Source organism: Psammomys obesus, unplaced genomic scaffold, assembly GCF_907164565.1.
Source record: "Psammomys obesus unplaced genomic scaffold, mPsaObe1.curated_primary_1811, whole genome shotgun sequence".
NCBI classification, from domain to species: Eukaryota; Metazoa; Chordata; class Mammalia; order Rodentia; family Muridae; genus Psammomys; species Psammomys obesus.
In genome coordinates, this window is record NW_026596234.1 from 5,465,220 (window position 1) to 5,477,895 (window position 12,676).

The 12,676-nt window shown below is 50.9% G+C and overlaps 1 protein-coding gene across 1 annotated transcript in view; it reads left to right on the plus strand.

Annotated features, from left to right (window-relative positions):
- Positions 1-12,676, plus strand: part of Bmp7 (bone morphogenetic protein 7) — a 72,308-nt gene that overhangs the window by 42,549 nt on the left and 17,083 nt on the right. The window contains exon 3 of the mRNA XM_055596256.1: positions 4,926-5,074. Coding sequence (XP_055452231.1) covers positions 4,926-5,074 — 149 coding nt within the window. The remainder of the gene's footprint in view (positions 1-4,925; positions 5,075-12,676) is intronic.

Sequence of the window (12,676 nt, forward strand, 5' to 3'; positions counted from 1 at the left end):
CTTTGAGGGTTTCTAGACTCACCCTACCTCCTGTTCTCTAGCTCTGCTTTCTGCGTGTGGTTGAACCGTGATCCTGCCAGCCTCTCGCCGCCATGCTTTTGATTGACACCGTGTCCTCCCCGTCATGATGGATGGACTCTGCTTTCTGGACACATGGCTAAAATGAATTCTCTTCTGTTTAAGTTGCCTTTGGTCAAGGCGTTTATCACAGCAACAGAAAGTAGTTAATACAAGCTCTTTGCCAGACCCTCCGGCTGAACAGTCCCTTTCTCCCTGTTCAGGAGGCGTCAGAGTCAAGGTCACTGTTGCTACAATGAAGCACTATAACCAAAGGCAAGTTGGGGAGAAGAGGGTTTATTTGGCTTACATTTCCATATCATTGTTCATCGTTGGAGGAAGTCAAGGCAGGAACTCAAACAGGACAGAAACCTGGGGGCAGGAGCTGATACAGAGGCCGTGGAAGGGTTCTACATACTGCCTTGCTCCTTATGGCTTGCTCAGCCTACTTTCTTATAGAACCCAGGACCACCAGCCCAGGGATGATGGCCCCACCCATAATGGGCTGGGCTCCCACCACCACAGTAATCACTCCTTTAAAAAAATGCCTTACAGGCTTTTGTACAGCCTGATCTTATGGAGCCATTTTCTTAATTGAGGTTCCCTCCTCTTAGATGACTTTAGCTTGTGTCAAGTTGATGAGAAACTATCCAGCACAGGAAGGTCCTAAGACACACACACACACACACACACACACACACACACACACACACACACAGTTCCCTGCCCTCAGTGCAGTAAGGCTGGCTGACTTGGTGATTCAATTTCCAGGGCGCAAATCCAGAAGGTACTCAGATTCTCTAGGCCTGGCCCTGGCTGGACCTTGATCCCACAGATACCTGTTGCGGGTCACACCATCAGCCTAGACATCAAGGATGGAGACTAGCCTTCTCTGCTGTATGAGGGAGTGGGTCCTGGATGCAGACAAGAGGGGTGGTTGGTCATATTTGGAGATTCTTGCACAGCTGTGAGTGCCTTGCACATGTGTGAAGTCCTCAGTTGATAGTCTTTGCACAGATGGAGGCCTTTGTGGTGGAGATTCTCAAGCAAGCCCTGACCTCTGGGGCCTTAGAGTGGCCCCGCCCTAGGTCTCCTACAGCACAGCGGGGAGAATCCACCAACCCCACCGTAACTGGCACAATGTGTGTCTTCAGAACACAGTGTGTCTCCGGAACACAGCAAATGTGTGCTTGGTCTTCCCAATTGTCATCCAAGATGACACTGTCCTCATTTTACCCAGGAAGACACCAAGGCTGAAAATGAGCTGTCCTGCCTTCTCCATGCACCTTCCTGGATCCTACCCTCCTCTCCCGATGTCCCCGTCCCACACAGTTCAGGGAGGATAGCAGGCCTGTATCTCCCTCCCTCCCTGCTGCGATGTGACCCGGGGGGTCAGAGAATGGGGTTAGAGATAGCAGCTCTTAAATTAGATTTCCTTTGCCACACCTAGTTCCACCGTGTATAAGGCTTGCCTTGGGGCAATGACACCATGTCCCCATGCCCATATGTGTGAAAACATGAACCGTACCTACTGCCTGGGACTCATTACATAGATCAGACTTGCAGCACTCGTGCGTCGGCCTTCCCAGTGCTGGGATTACAGAGTGTGCCACCACACCCAACGTAGGAGTGACATCTACCATGACTGAGGGCTGGGGGAAGTTCAGAGTGCCAGGCTTGGAAAGTACCCAGACTTCAGGAGTCGTGAAGGTGAATGAATGCGTGTCTGTTCCTTGGGGCCCACCACCTGCTCCTTCCCCACCTCTGTACTCCCCTGGGCTGGGCAGGCAGCGCTGTGCTGCGGGTAAATAAGTGTCCCAGAGGCCCACTCACGGCTCTCAATTATGCAACCGGTGTTCCATTGCAATGCTATGAGGGGGACCAGGAATCCGCTTTCCCACTCAGTTGGGGCCGTGCTGTTGAGTGGGTACCTGCTGTCTTCTTCCCTCGACCCTGCCTCTGTCCTGGTGAGGAGTCTCTGCACCTCCATCCTGCTCCTGCCCCTTCAGATGAGGTGTGGCCTCTTCCCATGCATGCCTGGGATGAACTGCAAACTGTGATGGGTATGGGGCGTGGCCGCCTTTTTGGAGATCTGGGGATGAGTCACTCCTGGCCTGACACATCTGGCCTCAGTGTCCTGGCCTTTAATGAAAGAAGGCTTAGCATGCATGGGCAGGGCAGCCTGCGTGAAGGCTTGTTCCGTCCCCTGGTCACGGGCACTGTTTCCTGTGCCAGCATCTGCTCCCATCTTGCTGCACATCTGACTTCCCAGCAGCGCCACCACCCAGGTTTCTCATCTCGTGTTTGGAGCAGATGTCTCACCCTCGACTTAGAGTGACATTTTTTTTTTTTTGCCTCCATCCGCTGACTGTCAGTAGTGAGCTGCTTCACTGACAGTCCTGGGAGCTCTCCAGAGCCAGGGAAGCCATCAGGCAAACGGGAGATGAAGCTAGCCAGATTGCCCTGTGCACAGCTTGGGAATATAAGATATTCCCCAAACAAGTTCTGCAGTCACCTTGAAAGGGGCATCTGGGTATGAGAAGGAAGTGAGCACTGGAGACTAGGTTGTTGTCATTGTCCAGCTTGGACATCAAAGTCAAACTTAGGGTCCTTCAAACCGCGTGAGGCCCTAACGAAGCTTCCTCACCTCCGTAATAAGTAACTGAGAGGACAAACTGCCGAAGATCTCTAGGGACTTTGGTCTCGCCCCCTAAGGGACAACACAGGCTCTTGCCTGGCTGCTGATTCACTGGTTTAAGAATTCGTAGCATCTTACTTTGTTTCTACTGCTGTAACAAATTGTCCAAAAGAGACCGAGAAACTTACAAGAACAGAAATTCATGTTCATAGTTCCAGAGGCTGGAGGTCAAGCAAGGTGCTGGTGGGAACCTGCCTGGCAGACTCTGTTTCAAGATGGCACCTTGTGGCTACATTCTCACCCAGTGGAAGGGAGAAAGCACAAAGGGGTTCCAATGCTCGCCGTAGCAACCTTCCAGGAGGACTTGTCCACGGCGCCTGCGTTGCCTAACCACCTTGGAAAGCTCCCACCTCTTAATAGTATCACTTTCTGGATTGGCTTTCAACATGAGTTTGGGAAGAGTCACAGCGCTCTGGCTGGAGCAATGATGTAATTCAACATTTTATAAATCAGGCATTGGGGAGTGTGCACGGGGACCACCCATGCCTTCACCTATGGTCCTGGTGATGTTGTCCATGTCTGGAGTGCCCTGCCCACCACTTCCGAGCCTGGGCATGTGACTTGCGTAGGCCACTTAGGTTCTCTGTGTCTTGTCTTTTGTCTGGAGGAACGAGAAGGGAGAGAAACGGTTCAGAACATTCCTTTGGTGACTGATCCATGAGACCACCGGTCCCCTCATACCTGCCTGGGCGTTGGCTCCCTGAGTCTGGTTGTGCCCTTGTTTGGTTTCTGAGCTTCTCCTGAACTCCCAGAGCAGTGCTAATGGGTTCTGAGTGAAGAGAAGTTGAAAACGCTGGCTCTGGGTCTAAGTGCTAACGGTCCAGTTACAGCTTAGCCCCCTGGCTTGTGTGTGGCATTGATGGGCCTGGTGGCTGTATAATGCACTCAGTATATGGCTCCCAGCAGGGAGGGAGAACTTGGAGACATCTGAGATAGGTGGGACTAATGACTAGTGGTGGCCAGCAGTAGCTTAGTAGGAGGAGGGGATCAGGAGCAACCAGAGACTCTTTCCAGAATGGCATCTGGTGTTGGCTCTGGCTGCTGGCTTAGTGGAACACACAACAATGAGTCTGGTTTGTCAAAGGCTATGTCCCACCAGGCCTGCCTTCTGCAGCTCAGTCCTGCCCACGGAGGTCTGCCCAGCGGTTGTTTCGAGGACCCGGTGACAGGAGCTGGCTGGGCTTTCTTCCCCAGAGCCTGGTGAAGGAACTGTGCTCAACCACCAGTAACCATATCTGAGGTCTTTGTGTGTGAACAGTGAAAATGTACCCTGTTCCCAGGGAAGATGGTAACTCCTCACAGCTGATGGCAGCTGTGAGGGGCCCAGGGAAGGGTCCGGGTTGGAGAGGTGTATCACTGCACCCCAGTGCCCAGAACAGCGTAGGGGCTCTAGTATTTTAGTTGACCACCAAAGGGCTCAGAATGTTGAAGCTGAGTCTTGATGACTAAAGACCCACAAGAGCTGTTATGAATACCTTTCCTATTGTATGCAAGGATGGGGTGGTCGGTATTCATCTAACCACCCATCCCTCCTCCACATACCTCCACATCCACCCATCTCTTTATTTGCATCTATCCTCCCTTTAGTCTTCCTTCTACCTCTCTCATCATTCACCTGTCACCCACCAATCTATTTGTCATCTGTCCATCATCTGTCTATCTTGTATCTCTGTCAATTCATCTATCATCCATTCATTCATCTATCCACTGATCCATCTACACATCCACTCATCTGTCCATGTATTCACTTAGCCACCCATCCATCAACTCAATCATTCATCCATCCATCTCTCATCTCTCCACCTACTTATCTAACTACCTACCCACCCATCCAGCTTTCATCTATCTATTAATCTACTCACTTAATCTATCCATCTACATATCTGCCCATCCATCTTCTATCCACAAATCCATCTATTGCTTCAACTCTCATCCAGATTGCCAGCCACCTTCCACCTCTCACAGAGTGCACAGAGCTTTTGTCGGGATGCCAAACACATGGCAAATGACCTTGTTGGCATCACCTTCTGCCCTAGCAACTTGTAGGCTGCATAATTCCTGCCTGTCCTGTGTCCTGCTGGGGTCCCCTGATATCTGGTAGAGTGGCTGTCAGGTGGCTGAGCTGTGACCTACCTAACCTGAAGCCTGTGTCTGTCTCTCTTCTCTCCAGGGAGTCTGACCTCTTCTTGCTGGACAGCCGCACCCTCTGGGCTTCTGAGGAGGGCTGGCTGGTGTTTGACATCACGGCCACCAGCAACCACTGGGTGGTCAACCCTCGGCACAACCTGGGCCTACAGCTGTCCGTGGAGACCCTGGATGGTGAGTCCCAGACACCAACACCTCAGGCCCCTGAGCCTCAGAAGGGGCTCAGCAGCAACCCACAAGCTTGTTTTGTCCTCTGCCTGCCCCCATCTCAACTAGGACTCAGTACTGTAGTTTCTCACCTAAACCCAGTGCATCCTCTTACTGCTTACACAAGATTGTGAGTTGGGCAAGCTGAACCAGAGATGGCCTCATGCTCACAGCTATTCTGCATCAGCAGGGTTACAGTCATTTAGCATGTATGTGGCTGTGTGGGGGTGTATGCAGGGAATGAAGGTGGCCTCAGAGGCAAGAAGAGAGGACATCAGATTCCTTGAAATTGGACTTAGAGGTGGTTGCGGGGTGAATGATATGGGTAATGAGAACTGAATTTGGAAGAGTACTTGCAAGAGTAGTAAGTGCTATTAATCTTGGGCCGTCTTTCCAGCTCCCTTTCCACCTATTTTAAGGGGAAAAGAAAACACATTGTTTTCTTTTATTTTGGAATAGGAAATACTCATTCCTGCAGAGTCAACAAGATGGAAATGTGTCACAGTAAATCGTCCCCCCCCCCACAGTTTCCTTCCCTAGATTCTGAGTTCCACTTCACAGAGGCAACTCCTGCTTAGCACTCTTGATTACCTTTACAGAGATACTGTCTGGGTACTTAAGAGCTTACATATAGATTCTGACCGTCTGCTGTGCTTCTTAGACAAAGGATGGTTATGTCTTCATTATTTGACCAAGGTGACTTATAGAAAGAAAAAAAAAAGTTTATTTTGGCTTACCATTTCCGAGGGTTAGAGTCCTTGATGATGAGGACAGTATGACAGCAGGCATCAGGTATGGTGACAGGGACAGAGAGCTCACATCATCAAACCAAAAGCATGAAACAGCAAGCTAGAAGTAGGAGAGGCTTTTTACTCTCACAGCCCACCTCCAGTGACTTACTTCCTCCAGCAAGGCTGTGCCGACTAACCCCCCCCCCCAAACAGTGCCACCAACAGTGTTAAAATGCTAGAGACTGTGGAGGACATTTCTTATTCCAGCTACCACCGTGGGTGTGTTCAGGTGACAATGTATCTTGGAGATTGGTCCCATCTGCTATTAAAGAGCTTTCTAATTCATTGTAAGGTGCATTTTATGATCACACATTGTTAATATCTAGAGCCCTGCCCCCTCTCGGTCTGCGACTTTGGACTTGTCAGGATCTTGGCACATTCATCTCTAACCTGCAAGGGGTGCTGGCCATGGGGTTGTTAGAAGATTTCGTGAATTCATATGGGGAGAGATTTAGAACTGTGTCTCAGTGGGAACACCGACATGGGTAAGGATACTCACTGCCAAAACTGACTGAGTTTAATCTTTGAGCCCCGTAGGGTAGAAGGAAAGGAATTCATACAAGGTGTCCTCTGACCCCCACACATGTTCCATGGCATTTGTGTGCCTCCCAGAGGGTTTCTCAGGGCACCTTTCAAAGTGTAGAATCAAATTGAATAGGTTTGGGGTTCAGGGAAGCTTGTCTTTCCAGACAGCCTCTCCCACTCCCCAGGATGCTGGGGACCACACTGTCCCTGGTTGGGACTTAGATGGTGACCTGAATAAGCTTTGACTGTCACTACCACCGTGATGGCTGGAGGCATGATGTTTTCTGCTCTACGGCTCCTGCAAATGGTACTGCAGAGAGGAACCTAGCTCCAGTCCTTTTCTGCTGAGTGAGTTAAGCTCACGTCTGAACTTGATCCTGCCTGTGGTATGTGTAGTTCTTCAACCTCCCCAGTTTTACCTCCCAGATGCCTCCAGCAGAGCAGTAGGTACCTGCTGCTCCACCCTCATCAGTCTGAACTCTTATACCTTTCCTTCCTTACTAATGACCCAATAGGACACCTTGTGTCTGGTAGAACTTCTTCTGAGAGAGGCATGGCATTTCCCACAGATGCTCTCTGCATTCCTTGATTTCTTTTTCTTTGTGGTGTGTGTGTGTGTGTGTGTGTGTGTGCGTGTGTGTGTGTGTTCCTGTGTTTACGAGCATGTGTGTGTGAATGGAGACCAGTGGTCAGCCTCAGTTGTCATTCCTCAGTTGCCTTTCATCTTGGTTTTTGAGACAAGGCCTTTCACAGGGCAGAATTCACCCAAGTAATCTGGGTTGTCTAACCAGGGAGCCGGTGCTGGAATAATACAGCTTTTAAAAGAAAATTCACATTTATGTGTGTGTCTACCTCAGCACACATGTAGAGGTCAGAGAACAACTTGGTGAAGTCCATTCTCTCCTACCATGTGGGTTCCAGGGATCGGTTTTACTCAGTCACACTTAGTGGCAAACGTCTTCAGCCCCTGAGCCACATTGCCTCCCCATCCCCTGGCCTTTTTTCTTCGTGGGTTCTGGGAGATCAGAGTCAGGTCCTCATGTTTTGGAGGACGGCCCCTCCTCTGAGCCACTGTTAGCCCTGCTGTCTCTTCCTGCTGACTGCCTGTGGCTCTGGTGGGCGTCTTCTGTTCTAGCTCTTTGCAGTTACTTTGGTTTTCTTTGCACTGTGGTTCTGTACAGGAGTGGACATGACTACTTTCTCCTCTGTAGTGTCTGCCTTTGACTCATTTCCCTCTTGTGAGAGGCCATGGCTTTAGTCTGGAGTTGGGGACCTGAGCTGGAATCCTGAGGTGACTGAAGGGCGGTCTGGCTGTGGCATCCCTTTCCTTTTTCTTTTTCTGTGGTCGAGGGCTGAGGCAGGAAGATGCACAGAAGTGGGGCATTCCTCATCTTGTCCAATACCTTCTAGAACATTTCTTTTGTCCGAGCTTCAGAAGCTCACCTAACTTCAGGGCTGTGTGGAGGCTGCAGTGTTTGGGCTCACTGTTCCCTGTTTCCCCCTCCCAGTCTTTATTGGCTTTCCCTGAGAGCCACAGAAGTCTCTAGAAAGTACTGGAGTTCCATCTTCTAAGCCTGTTTTTGTCACTTTTGAGTTTTCATATTTTTTTTGTGTGTGTGAGTGAATGTGTTTATGTGTGTAGGTGAGGGTGTGTGTGGATAGGTATGGATACAAATGCACAGGTGACTTGGAGGTCAGAGGTCAAGTTAGCTGTCTTCTTCTATCTCCATCACCTGCCTCTACCCCCCCCCCCCCCCCCCCCGAACCCTAATGCTGGGATTACCCACACATTCGGTCCTCCTCGACTTTTTACATGCTTGCTGGGGACCAGTCACATCCTTTTGCTTGCTTGGTGAGAGCTTTACCCACCAAGCCATCTCCCCAGCCTGAGTTTTCATATTTTGAAACAGTTTCTGAGAAATCAGAAGAAAACTCTGCATGGCACAGGAAGTGACATGATATTCACTTGATCTTTCACAAATGCATCTGTTGGCACCAGCCACGCCCTGCGGTCCACAGCAGCTTTTGAGCTCCAATCACAGAGCTGAATAGCTGTGACAGGCATCCAATAAAGTGCCAAGCTGAGCATGTTGGCTCTTTTGAGGAAGGAAGCTTCTGGAGAACGTTTATGGCATTGGGCCTGCACCATCCCTCCTCAGCTGGTGCTCTCTGGAGAGCCACAGGTGCCTCTGGAAAGGAAGGGTTCATGGTCTGTTAAGTGTGAGGAATGCCAGCTGAATAAACTAAACAGGCTTCTCCTCGGGACTTATCGGAAACTATTTTGCCAGTGTCCCTCGTTAGTCTCAAGGTGAAGGCTTCACATGCAAGGATTTAGAGTGCCTCTTGCAACAGAATAATTCATCTCTTAAAAGTCCAGTGGGACAAGCAGGAGATAGGATAAGAACGAGGATAGAGTGTGGAGGTGAAGGTGGCTGTTTTCTTTGGATTTGGGGACACATGTTGGGACCTCCAGTTTGACCCTGTGGATTCTGAGTGTCTGTGTCCTGTCAGCTTTGCTGGCTCCTGTGGTCAGCTTTGATTTTCCCCTTAGGTGGCTTGTCTTCAGTGACCAGGCTTATCCTTTTCTCTCTTCTCCCAGAACTGTGAAGGGGCTCAGCAGGCTTTGAGGTAGGGCAGTTTGGTGTTTAGAGCTTGCTCTTAAGAGACAGGTGGCCCAGCCCTGCCGTTCCCTAGTTTGGTGGCCAGGACAAATTATCAGCCTTCTTCTAGAAAACGGGCCAATAGCAGTTCCTCTCCAGGGTGTCGGGCATAGTTTAGGATGCTCACCCACCCTGCCTGGGTGAAGCGGCAGCCGGTTGGCATGAGGGTCTTGCCTTGTTGCCTCTGGATATGCCATGGCTACCCAGTAAGATGTCTCCATCTTACTCCATCATGCTTCAGGAGAGAAAGCCGAGTATCCAGAGAGCCCACTGGGGCTCCAGATATCATCAGACCATCTGGAAACCCCCTTCAGCCCCCCCAGGGAAAGAAACTGTGCTGTCGGCATGAGGCTCAGCTGTACCTTCTTCCTGGGTAAGGCACAGAAGGGAAGGCCTACCTGTCTAGGTGTAGAACTTTCCAGGAAGGCCCTCCACTGGTCACCTGAGCAGGGAAGGACTGCCCTCAGAGTATCCAGACAGATATGCTGAGGTCATTGGCTGTGTGGGTGAGGACCTCTGGGAAAGGGTTACAGAGTAAGGTGACCAGCACTTTCCAGCCTCAAGCTCAGAGTCTTCCCCATCCAGTGGTCTCCAGTGAGAGGCCCATGGCAGTCACCTGATGACACAGGCCCCATCCACACTCGCCAACGGCAGGTCCTGTGCTTGGGCACCTGGGGGTCTGGCTAGGGAACAGCAGCACTACGACCCTCTTACAGCCCTTGTTGGGGACACCCTGCTTATATAGAGAGATGGATGACTGGCAGACTCTGCTCCTGCAACTGCATGGGTGAAAGGCTCACTTCGTCCACTGGGAAGTCAGTGTAATCAGCAGCTACTGTGTGCTGGGCCTTGAGCTGAGAGCAGAGTCCTCTGTGCCCACCCTGGGTATCTGAACTAACTCAGGTTGCTTTGATGGTTTGGACATCTTCCGCAGAGGCCAAGCTTAGGGTGGGATCAGGGTGGAAGGAGGCAGGGTACCAATCCAGTGCCCGATGGCGGCCAGCATTTAGAGCTGGTTGCCTGTCACGCCTTGGTTTACCTCCCTGCTCAAGGACAGCTGATTGTCAAAACCACAGTGTGGTGTCAACACCGCTGAGTTCTTTCTGGAAGCCTGATGTTTTTTGGCCTGACTTCAGACCCTACTTGGATGGCAAATGACTGAGTCCCCAGCATGCTCACTGCTCACTTCCTCCATCTGGCCCTGAGGGAGGACCTGGGGTCAGAGGTGCCCTTCCCAGACCACCCAGGCAGTGTGCAAAGCCTGCCTCTTTTACCCCTCCTTCCAGCTGCAGCCCCTCTGCTAGTCACCGAAGCGTAGCAGCTGGGTTCCGGGGGCGAGTGTGTGGTGTGGGATGGAAGTCAGCACCCCCTGAACACCTTGGCTCCCAGAAGACAGACATGTATCAATGGGGAGGACAGATGGATGGATGCTTTGGGGAGTGAGGGCTGTGTGACCTTTCACACAGGAAAGACCACAGGAAAGGTGTTGGCTCCTCCTGCCTACTTTCCCCATTCCTGGGCCAGCCATGTCCTACCCACCAGGCTGGTTCTGGATGTGGGTGTGGGGGCAGGGTACAGGAGGAGAGAGGAGGGGATACCCATGCAGGCTCCTTGTGGGCACACAGCTCTGGCTCGCCTGTAGCTACCGGAAGCAGGACAGTCCAGTGGTTCCTGGGGAGGGGGGGACCACTGCTGCCCCTCTGGCCACTGTTGTGTGTTTTCAGTGCACCTAGCCTCTTGGAGCCTCCATTCCTTCATGTTCTCCATGGACATGATAACATTACCTCCTCTGTAGACAGCTGGGAGGAAGAAGAGGGTGAGTTCATGGAAAATGATGAGTCCGGGGCAGCCCTGCCTCTGCTCCCGAATGGTAGATGTCTATATTACTGCCCATTTACCTAATTCTTACAGCCATCCTTCCCTGGCGAGCACAGCAGTTGCTGACAACCTTTTATAAATGAGGGAAACTGAGGCAGAGGGGGCTGGGGGTCTAAGTCACATGGTTCTCAGTGCTAAACTTGGGACTCAGACTTGAGTCCCCAGTTCTGCACTCAAAACACCTTTTAGGAATGCCGGTACCAATGACCTGGGTAGAGGAGGGGCTTGCAGGGTGTGTGTGCTGGGGTCAGCTGGGCCAAACAGACATTGGCCCAGGCGTCTGCACACCCCTTCATCCTCCTTATTCCTCTCCCCACGGGGTGAAGAGGCTTTATAAAGAGAGAAGGGATTCCCTGCGCGGCCTGTAAGATGAGCGTGTCTCCACATGGCATGGCCTGCATTCCACCTTTTATGACTGTGTTGGCATGAGTAATCCTGGCTGGAGTGAAAATAAGACATTTTCTTAGCGGGGTGGTGGTGGTGGTGGTGGTGGTTTACATCTGCACTCACAGCAAATGAGAGGTAGAGGCAGGTGGATTGCCATGAATTTGAAGTTAAGACTGGGTTACATAATTCCAGGCTGCTTAGAGCTATATAGATTGAGATTCAAATAGAAAACCAAAACAACAACAAAAAATGCTTCCTTCCATGCTAAAACCTCATGCCCGGGTTTATGTTTGAAGAGATGGTAGCACCCACTCACGGACCCTCAGTGCCCTGGTGGTGCCATGTGGTGGTCCGTGGCACTGTGGGCCCACGCTGACCCCTCCTGCAATTCCATGTCCATGTGTTCGAAGCAGATTTCTACAGCCAATAGCTTATTGACCCACACCGGTTGGAAGCTTATGTAGTCATTCAGCAAACAGCCTAAAAAAGTAGATTTGCTCTCCCAAGAAGGTGGACAGTAACAGGGGCTTCACACTGAAGGAGAGAGTCAAAGACTGGGTGGACAAGTTCTTGCGCTGTGGGTGGTGCTCAGAAGGGCGTCCTGTGACCCATAAATGGACATGCCTACTTTCCCAACCTGCCCTTCATCTCCCAAGTCTGCTGTAGGGAGATGAGCCTCTCACAGATGGATGCTGACTCCTGCCTGTGCAGAGGTACCTTGTTTCCACCATGAGGATTCCAGCCGTCCTCTCTGTGGTCCACCTCAGCCCCCACTCTTTGCTCACTTGCCTGCTCTAGATGGAAACACCTATCGGTCCTGCCAATGCCAGAGGACGATCTGGTGGTCTCATCTGCCCCCTCACTTCCCTCACAACTGTTTCTTCAATGCCTTCCAGGACTTCTGTCCCATCTCCTGAGCTTCAAGGCCACACAGGAATGCTGCTGCTGCTTCTTCTTCTTTTCTTTCTTTTTTCTTTCTTTCCTTCCTTCCTTCCTTCCTTCCTTCCTTCCTTCCTTCCTTCCTTCCTTTCTCTTTCTCTCTCTCTCTTTCTTTCTTTCTTTCTTTCTTTCTCTCTTTCTTCTTCCTTTCTCTCTCTTTCTCTCTTTCTTTCTCTTTCTCTCTTTCTGTCTCTCTTTCTTTCTCTTCTCTCTCTCTCTTTTTTCTTTCTTTCTTTCTCTTTCTTTCTTTCTCTCTCTCTCTCTCTTTCTTTCTTTTTTTTCCTACCTCTATCTTCCAAAGCATTTGTGGCCTTCTCCTCTCTCCCTCCTTTCCTCCTCCTTTGTGTGTGTGTGTGTGTGTGTGTGTGTGTGTGTGTGTGTGTGTGTGT